This window comes from Hylobates moloch, unplaced genomic scaffold (genome assembly GCF_009828535.3).
Source record: "Hylobates moloch isolate HMO894 unplaced genomic scaffold, HMol_V3 SCAFFOLD_20, whole genome shotgun sequence".
In the NCBI taxonomy this organism is placed as follows: Eukaryota; Metazoa; Chordata; class Mammalia; order Primates; family Hylobatidae; genus Hylobates; species Hylobates moloch.
The window spans coordinates 25698481-25717455 of NW_026652295.1; the positions used below are offsets into that span (position 1 = coordinate 25698481).

An 18975-nucleotide genomic window follows, 5' to 3' on the forward strand; every position below is an offset into this window, starting at 1 on the left:
CACAAGTTATTCTCTTTGTCTTCTGTATCTTCATGTTTGCTGCCACTGCCTGTTTCACTTTAATGCATTAGTGATCTATTGCTGCATAACAAATTACCACAAACTTAATGGTTTAAAACAGCACACACTTATCATTTTAGTTTCTGTGAGTCAAAAGTCCAGGCAGAGCTTAGTGGGCTTCTCTGCTCAGAACTTCACAAAGCAAAAGTCAAGGTATTGGTCAGGCTGTAGCCTCATCTGAAGTCTCAACTGTGGGAGAGTCCTCTTTCCAGATCACTCAGGTCGTTAACAGAATTCATTTAATTACAGGTGTAGGACTGACGGCCCTGGTTCCCTGCAGGCTGAAGCTGGAGTCTGCGCTCAGCTCCTACAGGCCTCCTAAGCTCCCTGCTATGTGGGTCTCCCACGGTGACTACTTTCCTCTTCATAGCCAGCTAGAAAGACAGAGCCTCTAGAGTGGGTCAACTAGCAAGACAGTCTTATGCTACATAATGTAGTTATGGAAGGGACATCCCATCAGCTTTACCATATTTTATTGGTTAGCAGCAAGCCACAGGTTCAGCTCACCCTCAGGGAAAGTACAGGCTGCCAACTGCAAGAGAAGTAATCGTAAGGGGTACACTCCAGAGTCTGTCGGCCACACCATATAAGAAGCTCAAGTTTCTCCAATTGTAACTGGCCTGCTTCCCCTTTCCCTGGGCAATACTAGGTCTCTACTTCCATACAAGCAAAGACTCAGAAAGAGAACACATGCATGGTCGTCAGGCACTGTTTGCCATGATGATGGCCACTGCTGTACCACACCATAAACATTGTTTTATCAGTTACTAATGGCTTCCCAACCATTAAATCCTTTATACATTTCTATTTTCCCCTCCCACCCCCATGCTTTTTTTTTTTAGAGAGAGACAGGATCTTGCTCTGCCCCAGGCTAGAGTTCAGTGGTGTGATCATAGCTAAGTGTGGCCTTGATCTCCTGGGCTCAAGTGATCCTCCTGCCTTAGCATTCCATAGTGCTGGGATTATAGCTGTGAGACACTGGATCTCGCTTGTCATTATACACTTCTGCCGTTTCTTCATGGACAATCTTGAATTCTTCATAGACCTGCCTGAGTAGGTGTTCCTGCCTATATGGCGTCTGCCTCTTCAATCCCCAGGGCCCTCTTCTTGGTCTTTCCCTGCTCCTAGGGAGATCTTTCTCAGAATTCTTGCTCCACTTGCTCCAGAACTGCTGAAATTCCTTAGGCTTTGGTCCTGGGATCTTATTTCACACCACATATGCTCTTGTAGGGTCCAATCCATTTTCAGAGCTCTATCCCATGAGCAGACCCCAAGAGCACCTGCATTTCTGTCTCCAGCCCCACACATTCCCTGAACTCAATGCCCACTAGGCATCTCTCAATTATTGTGTCCAAAACTAAATTCCCATCAACCCTGCCTACCCATCTTTATCTGAGTGAGTGACACCACCTAAGAATCATTTTAGCCTTCTCTTTTTCTCTCTTAACCCACCACATCTGACTGATAGCCAAGTCCTGCTATTTGCACTTCCTTTCAATAGTCCAGCTTAGTGGTTTGATCACAGACTCTGGAGTGAGACAGCCTGGGCTCAAGGCCCAGCTCAGAAAGAAACTACTCATGTGGCCTTGGGGAGTCATTTAACCTCCCTGGACCTCAGCTTTTACTCTATGAAATGTGGGAAATAAGGTACCTCTTAGTGTTGTTTTGAATCTTGTTAATACATGTAAATTTCAAAGCACAATACCAACATCATAGTCAGTTCTATGTAAGTATTTGTTAGTATTAATATTAATAGCTGATCCAGACTCCACTCCCCCATCTCCAAGCCTTCATCATTTCTTGCCTAGAGTGTCACAGTAGCTTCCTTCCAGGTCTCCCTATCTCCTAACATCTGGCCCACCGGATGAGGACGGAATATATTGTGCAACTCCGGCAGGCATCATCCCATAGAATACAATGTAAATGGCACCCCTACCTCCCATCTTCCCTGGCATCTGCCCCACTGCTATTTTCAATGTACACATTTTCTCATGTCAAACTTTTCAGAGATTTTCTCTTCATCTTCACACTAAAACTCCAACTCACAGCAGGCATCTATTGATGTTGTCTCCAGGGGAGGTGGATTTGAAGTCAATTCAGGGATCAGAATTGAGCCTTTCAGAATGGAAGACAATGAAATTCCTTGAGGGTTAATACATGCAGGTGCTATGCTAACTCTTCCTTAAATAACTTATGGAACACATCTCATTTCCACCCTACAGACGAAGAAACAGAGACATGAGTAGTTAGTTAACTGGCTTTGGGTTCTAGGACTAATGAGTTGTGGATGAAAACAGATGAAGATAGAATTTAAAAAAACCTAGAGACAGTAGATAGTAAGCCAGTGTGCCTGTGACGTGCTGACAGATATCTAGATGTAGCATAAAGAAAATTTGTGTTCATGGGAGTTCCTAAAAGCAACAAGAGGTGAGATAACCATGAGAAATGGACATTTCTTGATGAGACTAACTCAATAAAGGAGACAGATTTCTGGGCATTTTGCCCCACCTATTGCATGCAGGACACTGCACTAGGTCTTCTAAAAGACAAAGAGAAGATAGCATCAAGTGCCTTGGTCTTGAAGGAGGTCTGAGTGCACTTTCACTGAGCGTACATTCTTGTGACTTATTTTTTTTATTTTTCATACACCATTGTAAGCAAACTGCATGTATTATCTCATTCCATCCTCACAACAGCACCCCTAAAAGTCAACTGCTATTACTGTCCTTGTTTTCCAGATAAGGAAACCGGAGCACAGAGAAGTTAGGTAACTAGTCCAAGGTCACGTAGGCCACCTAGCTTGAGAATTAGTGCTCTTATCAACTGCATTTCTGCAACCTCTACTCACTAATTTTGTACTTCAGTGGCCAAGACCTGCTAGATGGTAATTTCTCAATAAAAATTTGTTGAATCACTGAATTTACTTCTGCCCCATTTCACATCCATTTCTTTCCCAAGACTTTTTTCCCAGGGTTCTGTGTGAAGGACTGCATGAGAAGTGGACCAAGGGGCCTGATAATTTGGAAACTACAAACTTCAGAGATACTATGTATTTGGCCCAGAAACTCCTAATCTAAAGCTTAGCACCTCAGCTGCTTCTTTGTGTCAAAGTGATTTGGATCCTTCAGGCAAGGGTGGGTGATCGCTCTTACTGATACAATGTCAAGCAACACAGCTTCTGATAGACTATGAATTTAAAAATAAGCAAATGAGGTGCAGTAGCTCACATCTGAAATCCCAGCACTTTGGGAGGCAAACGCTGGCAGATCACCTGAGGTCGGGAGTTCGAGACCAGCCTGGCCAACATGGCAAAACCCTGTCTACTAAAAATACAAAGATTAGCTGGGTGTGGAGGGAGGTGCCTGTGATCCCAGCTACTCGGGAGGCTGAGGTAGGAGAATCGATTGAAACTGTGAGGCAGAGGTTGCAGTGAGCTGACAGCATGCCACTGCACTCTAGCCTGGGAGACACAGTGAGACTCCATCTCAAAAAAAAGAAAGTGAACAAATAAATAAAGATGATGGATGGATAGGGAACGAACAGTGATATGGATTATAATAAAGTAAGAAAGTTTAGTAAAATATTAACTCTATCAATACAATTTACATGGTAGGTATATTGGTATTCCCTGAAAATTCTTTCACCTTTGCTTTATGTTTTAGAAGTTTTATGATAAACTGTTGGGGAGGAAAAAGGGAGAGGGAAAAATTGTGTACCTCTGCTGATAAGAGACCAGAAATACCACTGGCTTAAACAAAACATGGGTTTTCTTGTTTTGTTTTCTTTTGTTTTGTTTTTTTAAGACGGAGTCTCTCTCTGTCGCCCAGGCTGGAGTGCAGTGGCGTGATCTTAGCTCACTGCAAGCTCCGCCTCCTGGGTTCACGCCATTCTCCTGCGTCAGGCGCCTGAGAAGCTGGGACTACAGGCACCCGCCACCATGCCCGGCTAATTTTTTTGTATTTTTAGTAGAGACGGGGTTTCACCGTGTTAGCCAGGATGGTCTCGATCTCCTGACCTCGTGATCTGCCCGTCTTGGCCTCCCAAAGTGCTGGGATTACAGGCGTGAGCCACCGCGCCTGGCCGGTTTTCTTGTTTTTTTCTTTTCGTGTGAAATGTATTCAGATGGTAGTAGTCCAAGGCTGATCTGGCACCTCAGAGATGTCATTCATGCTCCAGATTCCTTCTGACTTCATTCTCTGCTGTCTCTGCATGTGGCTTCCAACCTCAGGGTTGCCTCATGGTCCCAGGAGGGCTGCTGCACCTCTAGACCAAAAGCCTACATCATAGGCAAGAGGAAGAAGTACAGAGAGTGTACCGTCACACTCCCAGCTCTTTTGGCCCCTCCTTTGAAGGATCTCTTGGAGAAGCAGAGGCCCACAACTTTCACCTACAAAACACTGGTTCCAACTTAGTCCCTTGGCCTCTGCTGTCTACGAGATGGAAGAGCACGTTGCAGTACCTAAGGAAATTAGGCCTTATCACCAAGAAGAAAGGGGGAATGCATGATGCAGAAGCGACCAGCCATCTCAACCAGATACTACACAGCCTAAATTCAAACATTTACAATATAATCAAATTGCCTTAGCCCCAGTCACATCTTAGCCTTAGGAACTTTGATCATTAACTTATAATGCCAAAAAGTGTGTTTTGAGGTCCTAGGCCACAGAAAGAACCAGTTTGTTTCATAGACCTCTTACAGAGACAGCATTCACAGTTTCTCCAGAGTCTGGCCTCAGAGAATATGTACTCCACTGGCAGCACGAGAAACAAATACACAGAAAAATACAACGTAGCACAAACCAGGAGCTGAGAGTGAATGGAGATGCTCAGAAACACCTGCACTAAAAATTTGCTGAAAAAGGTAAAACATGTCAAGCAGCATTGCCTCTGGAAACCAGAAAAATTATGCTATTTGATAACAGATCCTATGCCTGGATGCTGGAGGTACTTAAAAATATGTATTGTGGGCAGGATGCGGTGGCTCAAGCCTGTAATCCTAGCACTTTGGGATCCGAGGCAGGAGGATCACTTGAGCTCAGGAATTTGAGACCAGCCTGGCCAACATGGCAAAACCCCATTTCTACTAAAAATACAAAAAGTAACTGGGCATGGTGGCGAGCACCTGTAATCCCAGTTATTAGGGAGCTGAGGCAGGAAAATCGCTTGAACCCAGGAGGCGGAGGTTGCAGTGAGCCGAGAACCTGCCACTGCACTCCAACCTGGGTGACAGAGTGACACTCCCATTCAAAAAAAAAAAAAGTTCATTGTGTCTGGTTTTCTTTCCATTTATACGTTTATTTGACTCTGTAGTAAAATCTCCTCCTCCTTCATGTACCCATATTCATGCAAGCAAATGTTAGCAAACTGCCACAGTAGCATTTTAATTAGTGCACATCTTTCTCTCTTCACCACATTAAAATCTTTTCCCATTTTGTTCTGCTGATATTTCTATAACGATAAAAGACATAAGACAAGTAAATATATAGAAGTGCTTATATACACATACACGCAAGAATGAAAGAGAGAAACGTAAACACTAAGGGAGATAGGGCTGGAATTTTTCTTCAACGTATACAATTCAATGTACTTTCAGTTTTCATTTCAGCCCTCCTCAGTGGTTTCTACCCAGCAACTGATGAGAAACATCACCTCTGAGCCAATCAAAAAGCTAATTCTTCCAAAGAGAGATTGTTATTATTCCTCACGATGACCACACAGCCTCTGCTTTCTTTTTCCTTTCTTCCACATGGAGATTCAACCATGATAGAAAGAATGGAGAACTATTAACCGCCTTTCTTCAGTGGGCTGTGATTTTCAGGGGGGAATGCTAAGAGGTGAGTGGGGGAAGTGGATTAGAGCCTGGGCCACAATGCCTGGGAGGACAGGGGCTGAATCGCTGAGAGTGGTGAGTGGGCATGCAGGGACAGTACTCGCCCAGAGAAAGGGGTGTGTGCCTGACGGAGTGCACACGCACACATGTGGACACATGGAAAGGGGAGAAGTAGTGCAAAGAATAAAGACCTGCAGAGTTTGGGATTTGGTGAAGAAATAGTCTAATTGCATGTTCTTAAGAACGTATGGTAGTCAGAAAAGGGCAAACAATCTTTAAAATCTGTTCTGGACAACTCAAGGCATCTATTCTAAGAGATTCTAAAAAGAGGTGTCCCTTATAGATTCATATGTAAATTTGTTCATTACAGAAATATTAAAAATATAGAAAAATCTGAACCAGCATACATATACAACAGGCGGGGGATAGACAAAGAATGCATGGTTCAATCATAAAAGAGATTTCCATGCAGCCTTTAGGAATCGTGTTTTTAATGAAGGGCAATTATTTATAATTTTAACAATGTTAGATCCACACATTAAACCTTGTTTTAAAATCTTTTAGGAACAGTATGTGTTTTTCTTTTTATTCATCATTTCCTCCAAACCTAATGAATGCTATCAAATGGATACAATCTATTTCATTGTATGAATATACAATTTTTTTGTTTGTTTTGAGATGGAGTCTTTCTCTGTCGCCCAGGCTGGAGTGCAGTGGCAGGTTCTCAGCTCACTGCAGCCTCTGCTTCCCGGGTTCCAGTGATTCTCCTGCCTCAGTCTCCTGGGTAGCTGAGATTACAGGTGCACGCCACCACACCCAGCTAGTTTTTGTATTTTTAGTAGATTTGGAGTTTCGCCATGTTGTCTAGGCTGGTCTCAAACTCCTGACCTCAGGTGATCCGCCCGCCTCAGCCTCCCAAAGTGCTGGGATTACAGGCGTGAGCCACCACACCCAGCCTTTACAATTATTTTTTAACACTTCCCTAGTTTGGACTATTTCTCTTTTCTGCATTTGGGTATTGTAGATTTTACTGTATTGAGCAGCCTAACACATAAATTTTTGTCTTAGTTTCTGATTTTCTTTTTTCTGCAACACTAATTCCTACAAGTGGAACTTTTGGGTCAAAGCACACAACTTTTTTTTTTTTTTCTTTTAATAGCCATTCCTTAGTAAAGCATATAACTTTTTTTAAGGCCCTGGATATATATATGGTGAAAATATTTCCAGAAATATTTACGTTTTCACTACCAAAGTATATGACTACTACTATAGATATTTTATTTTATTTATTGATTGATTTGTAGAGATGGGGTTTCATTATGTTGACCAGGCTGGTCTTGAATTCCTGGGCTCCAGGGATCCTCCCACCTCAACCTCCCAAATTGCAAGGATTATAGGCATGAACCACTACTTAAACTTGTATTCCTTTATGCTTTTTTTCATTTGCAATATTGACTATAATCAGGAAAAAAAAATATCCTTTAAGAAGAAGAAAAACATGTCTCACTCTAAGGACAGCAGAGAAATTGTTAACTCAGGGAAAATGATAATAAAAATGGTACCCCTTCTATAGCCACATAAAGAGCAGTTTCGAGGAGCAAAAGATGTGGTGAAATGCATTGTTTACTCTGGGTGGGTGCAAGATCCAGGCAGGGGTGGAGCATGGCCGGCTGCACAGATCTCTGTTCCCTTGTTTCCTTTACATCCCTCCCCATCTCCCTCTGCACATCTTGTTCTCAGAGGCCATTCCCAGACCCACAGCAAGAGGGATTATGGCTGCAAGCCTCATGTTCCTTTGTTTTGGAAGAAACTGTTGAGGAGTTAGTATTTACTGAGCAGCTAATATGTTCCCATCACTATTGTAACTCATAATAATTATTGTTAAGTAATACATGAAAAGTTTTAAATTTAAAGCATTCCAATATTTTAAAAGTAAAGGGAACAAAAGGCCAAGTGTCGTTTCATTCACTAACCTCTGATCTTCAGATTAGCATGCATCTTTTTAGAGTTTTTCAGGCATTTACATAAATAGTTATGCAGAAATGCATACCTTTGCTTTTGTTCTTCAATTGAATCTTTAGTATAGTTCTGCAAGTTGTTTTTTGATCACTTAGTGTGTCTCCATTATCTAGGTTATGACAATAAATCAACTCTTTTTACCTGCTGCATTGAATTCCCTCCGAGGGATGAGCCATCATTCCTCTAAGCAGTCTCCTGATGGGTGGCTGGTTGTTGGTTACCTTTTTTATACTTTAAAAATAGTGCTGCAGTGTCATTCTCACAGAGGCTTCTCTCTGCACCCATGCAAGTGCTTTGCTGGACTTGACATCAGGAAGTGGAATTGCTGGGCCAATTGTGCAATTCTAAATTTCACACTTCATGATATTGTATAAGTAAATAAAGTTGCAATGGTTTTGTCCCATGTCTGAGACCAAATAGCTTGTGAATCTTACAGCCTTTACTTATTGCTTACCCTCTTTGTGTCCCTAACCCTTATATCGTGGGCCTGGCCCCTTTTGGGTGCTCAGTAAATATTTGTTGAAAGACTTTATGAGGGGAAGAAAGAAAAGGTAAGTAAGGCCTGGTCTTATTTGCAGCTCTCTGATCACCAGCCTTAAATGTGGTGGGTTCAGCCCCTGACTGACTTCAGGTTCCCCACCAAGAAGTCTTCCTTAATCCTACCAGGAGTCCACTGGGCCATGAGTTGACCATGGTGATGGCCAAGAGTTGGGGCTTTGAGGAATCCACAGTGTTGGACACCCACAGTGGTGGACCCCGGTGGAACCAGGGAGCCCAGTGAAGAGGGTCCTGCATGAATCAGAGGGGGATTGTGGTGGGTTGGACTTTTCAGGGGAAGTTTGGGGAAGTCATAGGATTCTGAATATTGTTAAACAGTACAGTGAGGATTTTCTGATCAAATAACAGATGTGCATTTCACATAAACATGTTTTTACAGATGATTTTCAGTATTGGGACTCAAAGGTGAAGACACTGAAGGACAGAAATCTTTGGCAGAGGTAAGATCTTCTTTGGTCACCATACTTGAGTTAGCTCTGGGGAAGTGGAGGTTTCCATTTGGAATTCTATAGCTTCTTCCAGGTCATAGAGTCTGCCCCCCACCTTCCAGTGTCTCCTGATATGCAGCATGAATAAAAATGGCAAGTTTCCTTGCCTTCCTTCTGCTCAACTTTCATGTCTGCCTCCTTTTGCTTCAGCTGCTCATGCCTCACTCAGGTAAGGAACGATTCCATGCTTGTTTCTAAAGCAGACAATTACCTAATTATGTCCTCATAGGACTTTTGACTCCTTCCCATACCTGAAGTCCATCCCAACCTGAAGGTTCATGCATCACTGAGAGACAAATGGTGCTTCTGTTAAGATCGGTTTCCCCCACTAGTTTCTTTGTATCTCGCCTTCCCTGTCTGAGAAGCACCCTTCCTCTCATGACCCCAACTCCAACACCCTCTGACAGATCCTCCCCCTTGTGCCGACAGCTCAGTTTTCTGTGGTTGGACCCCCTGGGCCTATCCTGGCCATGGTAGGTGAAGACGCTGATCTGCCCTGTCACCTGTTCCCGACCATGAGTGCAGAGACCATGGAGCTGAAGTGGGTGAGTTCCAGCCTAAGGCAGGTGGTGAACGTGTATGCAGATGGAAAGGAAGTGGAAGACAGGCAGAGTGCACCATATCGAGGGAGAACTTCGATTCTACGGGATGGCATCACTGCAGGGAAGGCTGCTCTCCGAATACACAACGTCACAGCCTCTGACAGTGGAAAGTACTTGTGTTATTTCCAAGATGGTGACTTCTATGAAAAAGCCCTGGTGGAGCTGAAGGTTGCAGGTGAGCCTCCAGGTTTTGTTCTGAGAACATTTCTCTGTAGGATCTAGAGCAGATGCAGAGTCCCTCTTGCAAAAGCACTGCAGACACTCATGGCTGCTCACTAGCAATTGCCTGCACTGCCTTCCAACTTAGCTTCTCTGAGGCCCTTGAGAAAGACACAGGTTTTCCTTTAGGAAGAATTCCTGCTGTACCCTACATGCTCAAGTAAAGAACTTTCCTCTGGCCACCAGAGATATAAGGGAAGTGAAGGACAAGGGTTAGGAAGCATAAGAAATCATCTCTTCAGTGACTGGTACACAGTCATTCGTGTTTAGTTCTGTACCAGATGGCTTCTTTAGGTACATGCTATTGTGGGCCCTAGAAGACTGGGCTATCAGGACTGTATCTGCTGCCAATGTTCTCGAGCCAATGACCATAGAATACACCAGTAGTCATGGGAGCTATGTTTCTTACTTGTTGCAGTGCGGAAGAACACATATCACGGGGAGCTGTGGTGGAGTCTCAGTAAGAAGCTGTTAGAGCAGACTTAGTATGTAATTTGAGCTTGTGTTAGGGGATTTGGGAGGAGGGTTTATAGACTTCGGCCTCTGCTCTGGATGAGATGCTGCTAGGAAGGTGTGGGCAGGTTAATTATATGAGTGAGAACCTTAATCAATCTTATGTAGGAAGAAGGAGACCAGGGTGAGACTAAAGCTGTAATTGATGAAGGGGTGGCAATCCCTCATTGCTGATGGGGGATTTTTGGTCATTGCTGTGGTTTGGACAATGTTCATGTTTTTCTCTATGCTCACACATGATGTGGGGTGGTCTTGTTTTTCCCATGATCCATCATAGTCACAAAGTGCCATCATCTGATGCTGGTGTTCTGTGAAATTGCTTTTGTTCAACAGGAGGACACTGAGTCCTGTTGTCGCTTCCAGATAAGGGGGCTGCTCTTTTCTTTCTTAGTGCCATCCTTTTCCCTGTGGCTTCTGTTTAAGGGTTTGGTCAGTCGAGATCTGTAGCAGACGATGAAGGGAGGGAGAGAAAAGAGAGGTTTGGGTGCTTATTCCCTGGCTTCCTTCCTGCAAGCTACCCTCAGGCTGGCTGCATTGCCTTGCTGAAGGTCACTGCTCCTCTCAAGAAAGTCCTTAATGCATAAATCTCTTCTTTTATGTCTTCAAAACAGCTCCCTCTCCTCCTCCCTCTGGTAACTGGGGTCGGTGGGAATAGCCCCACTGTTACTGACCCTGGGATACTGCACTCATTCATGTAGCTTTCTCCTCACCAGGACCACACTTTTGTAAGCAGCTCTAAAATGAAATTGTTCTTGAATTATGGAATATGAGTGTGCCCTGATTCCTTTTGAGACCCTCTCTGATACAGGAGCTCTCAAGAATTTACGCTGATTCATCCTTCCACAGCACTGGGTTCTGATCTTCACATTGACGTGAAGGGTTATGAGGATGGAGGGATCCATCTGGAGTGCAGGTCCACCGGCTGGTACCCCCAACCCCAAATAGAGTGGAGCAACGACAGGGGAGAGAACATCCCGATTGTGGAAGCGCCTGTGGTTGCAGATGGAGTGGGCCTGTATGCAGTAGCAGCATCTGTGATCATGAGAGGCAGCTCTGGGGAGGGTGTTTCCTGTACCATCAGAAGTTCCCTCCTCGGCCTGGAAAAGACAGCCAGCATTTCCATCGCAGGTCAGTACCTGCTTGGCCTCAGGTTTTCTGAGCTGAGCTGTGGCAGTTGAATGAAGAGGGAGGTGTTAGTGTCTGCAGTCAACCTGGGCCTCTGCACTGAATATAAGGCCCAAAGCACGGACCTGGAGGCTCCTCCTTGCACCAAGGGAGCTTCTCTCCTCCATAAAGCTGTTCATAACACAAACATTTACTGAAAACTTCCTGTCTGCCAGAAGTATAACAGCAATTGGAATTAGGGGATAATTGTTAAGATAAGCTGCGTATGTAAAGTCAAATGACAAAAGGGGAAAACATATATATATACTTCTCCATCCTGCAATGGAATTGAACAGGGAAGATGCATCAAATCGCATAAAGCAGGGACGGGAAGACATGCCTGGGTCTCTGGGGGAACGGGAACTTACTGAGTTCCTCCAGGAGCTTCACTGGAAAATAAGCAGAAATAATAATGAACTGTTACAGGTGAGGGAGTTTTCTAAAAATAAACCTTAAAAACAGCTCAGCTCTGGGGTCCATATATATATATATATATATATATATATATTTATAAACTCATAGAGAAAGAGCTAATCTTCTTGAGACAGAAGATTTTAAAAACCGAGTAAAAAAATTTTAACAAAGGTCATAAATTATTTAATTTACAGAAAAGGAAATAACCCACCAAAAAGTGTTCGTTCTCACTCATTAGAGAAACATACTGAATCATTTTTCACTTACGGTATTGGCAAAAATCAAAACAAACGTCTGTTGGTTGATAACACATGGTTATGGCAGGAATGTAGGAAGGCTGTGACTCCTAGGCATCTGCTGGGATGACTTGTATTTTTGGTGTGCATTAGCACAACCTCTATTGGGGGCTATATAACAATATCTATCCAAACTACATCTTTAGTGATCCAAAATTCTACTTCTGGGAATTTATTTGGTAGATAAGCTTGCATTTGTATGAGATGATCCATGTAAAAGGTTATTTTTTATAGCACTGATTATGACTGCACAAGGTTGGGAACTATGCAGATGTTCACTGCTGGGGAACTTTCATGCAACGGATACCACTCAACTGTGAAAGAAAAAAAGAGATAATTCTCTCTATAGTGAAGTGGAAAAACCTCCAAGATTAACTTTGCACAGAAAGAGCAAAATGCAGAGTGGTGTGTATAGAATGCTATCTTTAGTGCAAATAAGAGGAAAAACAAGAATATATTTTTATTTACATTTTTTTAAGTTAACAAGTAATGTCATAACACTCACTAGGTGTCAGGCACTTTATAAGTATTAATTTAATCCTTCTAACTTCAGGAGAAGGGCAGTAGGAACAGAGAGGTTAAGTAATTAGTCTAAAGTCACGCTGCAAGTCACCCAAAGGAGCCAGCATTGATACCCAGGGCCTCCAGCTCCAAAGTTCCTGTTCTTAAGCATCATATTAAGCAGACTAATTTGAAGTTAAGAAAGGGAGGGTGGGAGGGAGGACAGGGTGGGAGGGAGGACTGGGTGGATGGGAGACTTGCATCTTTTTATACATGTATTTTAGAACCATGTACATGTGTTACCTATTAAAAAGTTGAATTAAAAAAATGTGTTTGATATCCTCAAGTCACTCACTTTCCACATGAGAGGCAGACATCTCAAGAGAAGTAATAGTAGCAGCCTCTAGTGGGGGTTTATCAAAGTCTTACCCACTGTCCTCTGAGATTTTAGCATGAGAAAGATTATTTAACCTCATGAGATTGATTCCCTGCTCTGTGACCTGGGTGAGCAGCTAACACTTGGGGCGCTGCAGTCTGGGGAGGCTGAGTGCACCAGCCCCCATGACCCACAGCCATTGCCTTCACAGACCCCTTCTTCAGGAGTGCCCAGAGCTGGATCACCGCCCTGGCAGGGACCCTGCCTGTCTTGCTGCTGCTTCTCGGGGGAGCCTGTTACTTCCTGTGGCAACAGCAGGAGGAAAAAAAGACTCTGTTCATAAAGAAAAAGAAAGAGCAAGAGTTGAGAGAAATGGCATGGAGCACAATGAAGCAAGAAGAAAGCACAAGAGGTAGCTGACCCTGGGAGTTTATCTGAGCCCCTGGCTTACAGACCAAAGCCCAAAGACCTCGTGCCCATCCCCACCCCAGAGCTGAGCTGTTTTTAAGGTTTATTTTTAGAAAACTCCCTCACCTGTAACAGTTCATTATTATTTCTGCTTATTTTCCAGTGAAGCTCCTGGAGGAACTCAGTAAGTTCCCGTTCCCCCAGAGACCCAGGCATGTCTTCCCGTCCCTGCTTTATGCGATTTGATGCATCTTCCCTGTTCAATTCCATTGCAGGATGGAGAAGTATCCAGTACATGGTTGGTAAGTGGCTCTGACATTTTCTCTGAATTTGAATCTATAACTGTCTGTGCTTGAATAGTTTCCACTCTTAACTCTTTCCCCAAGGTTGGGAAGTGGTCTTAGATCCCTTCGACTAAGGAAAGAAAATAGATGTGCCAATTCCTAGTTATTGCAAAAAAAAAAAAAAAAAAGAAGAAAAGAAAAGAAAGGAGAAAAGAAAGAGTGTGGCTGATTGGAGTAACACCCAGGAGGAGTGTTTCTTTCTCCCTCTCTTTCTGTCTCTCGACTGGTCTCGAAGAAAAGATGCCTTCAATTTCTCTCTACCAGGGGCCACAGACTCTATAGCCCTGCAAAGCACTGAGGAATATCCAGGGGCACACTTGTAAAGGAAGGGGGAAGAGGTAGATGAAGTGCATTCTCTATGGTAGGAACTTCACTAGTCATTTTACATAATCTATAGGCTCCACAGAAGAAAAAGAATAAAAGATAATAAAGAACAAGAAAATCAGAAAAGAGAGAGGGAGAAAAGTGTATCTAATAAACAAGAGTGGCTTGAACAGTTGCTCAGTTGGTACCAATTTATTCTAACTGGCTTCAAACACTAGTCCCTGAAATTGCTCATTAAATTTCCCAAATTCTTTTCAGAGTAAGGTACGAAATTAGATTGATATAGAAGGATCTTGCAAACACACACACACACACACACACACATTTAATTTTTTATATATATATATATATGTGCATATAGATATGGAGACACCTATGCCCAGGTACAGGTGTATAGATACATTCCAAATAGATCAGCTGAATGCCATCAGGAAGGAACTCTTGCAGTGTCTGCCATGTCACTAGCATTCGACTGATGTTCCTGGATTTGATATTAAGAACAACACAGTAGAAAGAATTGAACCTGCAGAGGAGGGAGATACAGGTCGTTAAAAAAAAAAAAAAAAAAAAGATTAGATGGATGTAAAGTTAAGGGAATGGGGCCAAATCAAACATGGCAAGTTCAGGTGATATCTCTACCTTTCTTTCATTGTAGGGGGAGAGAGACATTCAGCCTATAATGGTGAGTGAGCCTGATGCTCTCTGAGTTTGCTGGGACACGTGCCATGAACATTTCAACCTTTTCTCTGCTGTGACCCATTGATGTTCTCATTTGCATGAATCAGATTTAACCCAAAGACTCAATTTCTGTGTTGTGGGGTGTTGATTTCTGCTTTTCTGGAGAATCTGAGAGACTCCTGACCCTGCACACCCCCTTACAAAGCCTGGCCATGCAGCCTGTACCCTTCATGACAGAGGGAACAGAGCCCACCATTTTTGAGAAGGTGCCACCACTGATCCATCAGAGCTGTAGAGCAGGGAGGCTGGACCCAGGAAGAGACTCTGAAGCAAAGGAGAGAAAACATGTAGTGAGGGATGAATGCAGTGGGGAAAAGTACAAGAATACTGACGTTTTCCTTATCTGTGTCTCCTTCCTTTCAGAATGGAAAATGGCCCTCTTCAAGCCTGGTGAGTAAATCACTGTATGTTCCCTGGACCAACAACCTGAGGGACTATATTCCTTTTTCCTTTTCACTTCTCCAACTGTCGTGATTTGGGGAAGAAAAGCTCCCATGACTAGGAGAATTTGGGGTAGGTGACATTAAATTCCAATCTGAAAAGTGGGCCCATCTCCGAGACCCTTCCCGCTGAGATCCCAGGGAACCAGGGCAATTAGATCTCTTGCGCTTCCTCAAACCTTCCTGGGAAGGAAGACACATAAAGGGTGGAGCTGAGGGGAAGGAGACACACACTGAGTGATACTGCAGGGAGAGTGAGGATGGAAATGCCAAGGAGAGGAGGCGATGCCTGCCCAAAGAACTTAGTCCTTCCCAGACTTCTCATGCCACCTACTGCCAGTGCCTCCTCAGAAAACTTAATGCTTCTGAGCTTTGGCCTCCACATATTTAGGTGATGATTTCAATCTGTGTTTGTGGGGGTTGAGGTGAAGACTGAAGGAATAATAAATATCCATTGGTCAAAAACCTTAAGGAGATGATGAGTTCAAACTGAGTGGTTGAAGAAGGTTTGCAGAAAGGAGGGTTAAGGGTAAGCAACAAGGAAAAGTGCAGTGCCCCCATAGTTCCCAACAGTGCGGAGTTGTTTCCACCCCTATCCTGGGAGGACTAGAGAGGGGAGGCAGTTACTGGAACCCAGAGTAAGAAGTAGCTCAAAGAGGGGGCTTCCTGAGTAGAGTTGTCAGGCCTTGTTAGAGCAGCACCAGCTGCTGCTGACAGGGAGGAAGCAGGAAATTAAACGGTGTGTCTCTCCTTTCTTTCTCCTTCCAATCTCCTATCAGGGCCTCCCATTGGCCAAACCCAACAGCAAACCCCAGGACAAGGGAGCCCAGTGGCACTGTGCATAGAGGACAGATTCCTGGGGCCCAGAAAAGGGTGGAGAAAGCTGAAGAGTGGAGAGTGAATCTAGGGCATATAAGGCACCACATAGAGACCAGCACAGAGACGACCTTGCAGCTATCAGGAAGATCAGGAGCTTCCTTCATGGCCTGCTGTGGGCTGAGTAAATAACATGATTGCCTTATACAGCGCTAGAGATTCATATGTTTTACCCATTTTTCAGGTGAGGAAATGCTTCAGATGAGGCTCCACTTTGTTAAATAAATTGGATGTATGGAAAAATAGACTGCAGAAAAGGGGAACTCATTTAGCTCATGAGTGGTCGAATGAAGGTTGAAAATTAACCTCTGAGTATAAAGCATTAGTGGGCAGAGTCAATGTGGGGAGGGAAACAAGAAAAACATAGAAAGAGGATCCTTGCTGCTTCCTGAGGCTGCATCAGGATGTTGGGTTAGGCAGATGCTGAGGCAACTCTCATTTCACCCTCTTCTTCCCCTCTCGACACAAGATACCTGGGGCTTTCTCTCCTGAGATCGATGAGAGAGTCACATTTAGGGCAGGCTAGGGATGCCAGGCTCTGGACTCAGGCCTCCTCAGCATGGCCCAGGCCTTGCATGCTGAGGCTCTGAAATCCAGGAAAAATGGTTGACCCCATGGGCACTTCCTCAAACTCTCTGCAGCGGATGTGATTCTGGATCCAAAAACAGCAAACCCCATCCTCCTTGTTTCTGAGGACCAGAGGAGTGTGCAGCGTGCCAAGGAGCCCCAGGATCTGCCAGACAACCCTGAGAGATTTAATTGGCATTATTGTGTTCTCGGCTGTGAGAGCTTCATGTCAGGGAGACATTACTGGGAGGTGGAGGTAGGGGACAGGAAAGAATGGCATATAGGGGTGTGTAATAAGAATGTGCAGAGAAAAGGTTGGGTCAAAATGACACCTGAGAATGGATTCTGGACTATGGGGCTGACTGATGGGAATAAGTATCGGACTCTAACTGAGCCCAGAACCAACCTGAAACTTCCTAAGCCCCCTAGGAAAGTGGGGGTCTTCCTGGACTATGAGACTGGAGATATCTCATTCTACAATGCTGTGGATGGATCGCATATTCATACTTTCCTGGATGTCTCCTTCTCTGAGCCTCTATATCCTGTTTTCAGAATTTTGACCTTGGAGCCCACTGCCCTGACCATTTGTCCAGTGCCAAAAGAAGAGAGTTCCTCCAATTCTGACCGAGTGCTGATCATTCCCTAGAGACACCAGTGACCCCGAGCTTAGCTAACAAAAATGGGGAGCCTCAGGCTGAAGTAACTTGTCTCTGCTTCTCCCTGCCCATCTCAGAGCTGAGGGCCTCCCCCTCCACAGCAACCAATCACAACCATAAAGCTACAGGCACGCACTGAAGCACTTTACTGATACTCATTCAATTATTCATATGACAGTTGTTTGAGTTTGGTACCACCTTATTGTCCCCTTATACAGATAAGGAAACTGGGGTGCAGAAAAGTGAATTGACTTTACAAAGTAGACATGACTAGTTAATAACAGAGCTGGGATCTAAACAGCAATAACTAACATTAATGGAGAACTTAAAATGTTCTGAGTGTTGTGTTATGAGCTTTGGTGGATGTCACTCCTTTAATACTCACAACACCCTGTCGGGTAGTCTCATTTAGCAAGTATGGAAGCTGAGGCAGGGCAACATTAAGTAACTTACATAACTCATGCAGTAATTTCTGCAGTTGGGAGATGTTCAGCTTCAGTCCCTGGCCATTTGCCCATTTTTTTCCATCCTGATTCTTCCAGCACAGGAAGAACCCACCTGTAGCCCTGAGGTTTTCCCAGGACGGCTCCAGGGTAAGGGTCATTGCAGGTGGTTGTGGAGTTGACACCCCTATTGACTCCTTCCCAGCTGATTGTCAGAGCCTTAGAACCAGCACTCCTTGGATTAGCTCTGCAGAGTGTCTTGGTTGAGAGAATAACCTCACCGTACCCACATGACACGTGATTTGGAAAAAGACTAGAGGCCATACTTGATAAATCATGGGGAACAGATGTGTGCCCACCCAACAAATGTGATAAGTGATTGTGCAGCCAGAGCCAGCCTTCCTTCAATCAAGGTTTCCAGGCAGAGCAAATACCCTAGAGATTCTCTGTGATATAGGAAATTTGGATGGAGGGAGCTAGAAGAAATACAGGGATTTTTTTTTTTTAAGACGGAGTCTTACTCTGTTGCCAGGCTGGAGTGCAGTGGTGTGATCTCGGCTCCCTGCAACTTCCACCTCCTGGGTTCAAACAATTCTCCTGCCTCAGCTTCCCGAGTACTGGGAATATAGGTGCACGCCACCACACCCAACTAATTTTTGTACTTTTAGTAGGGATGAGGGTTCACTATGTTGGCCAGGATGGTCTCAATCTCTTGACCTCATGATCCACCCACCTCGGTCTCCCAAAGTGCTGGGATTACAGGCTTGAGCCACCGGGTGCCCGGCTTACAGGGATATTTTTAATCCCATTATGGACTCTGTCTCCAGGAAAGAGGTCTATCCATCCCTGCTCATTGGTGGATGTTAAACCAATATTCCTTTCAACTGCTGCCTGCTAGGGAAAAACTACTCCTCATTATCATCATTATTATTGCTCTCCACTCTATCCCCTCTACCTGGCATGTGCTTGTCAAGTTCTAGTTGTTCAATAAATTTGTTAATAATGCTGACTCTTCAACTTGGCTTTTTCTAGACTCTAATAAGTCTACTCAGCACAGTAGAGTAGTCTACACACCCACTGTACTCGCCACAGTTTCAGTTTACTTCATTGCAGTGTTTTCACAAAACCTTTATTGTATG

At 44.1% G+C, this 18975-nt stretch overlaps 1 protein-coding gene across 1 annotated transcript; it reads left to right on the forward strand.

The window, feature by feature from the left end:
• Positions 1-5761: 5761 nt before the first annotated feature.
• On the forward strand, positions 5762-17503 carry LOC116459848 (butyrophilin subfamily 3 member A1-like). Its single transcript, XM_032140588.2, is given in 11 exon segments — positions 5762-5894; positions 8847-9124; positions 9385-9732; positions 11136-11417; positions 13252-13452; positions 13612-13632; positions 13724-13750; positions 14772-14798; positions 15218-15244; positions 16812-17376; positions 17378-17503. Coding segments are annotated over 10 exon segments (1611 nt in total). The 5' UTR covers positions 5762-5894; positions 8847-9045; the 3' UTR covers positions 17412-17503.
• The last annotated feature ends 1472 nt before the right edge of the window (positions 17504-18975 follow it).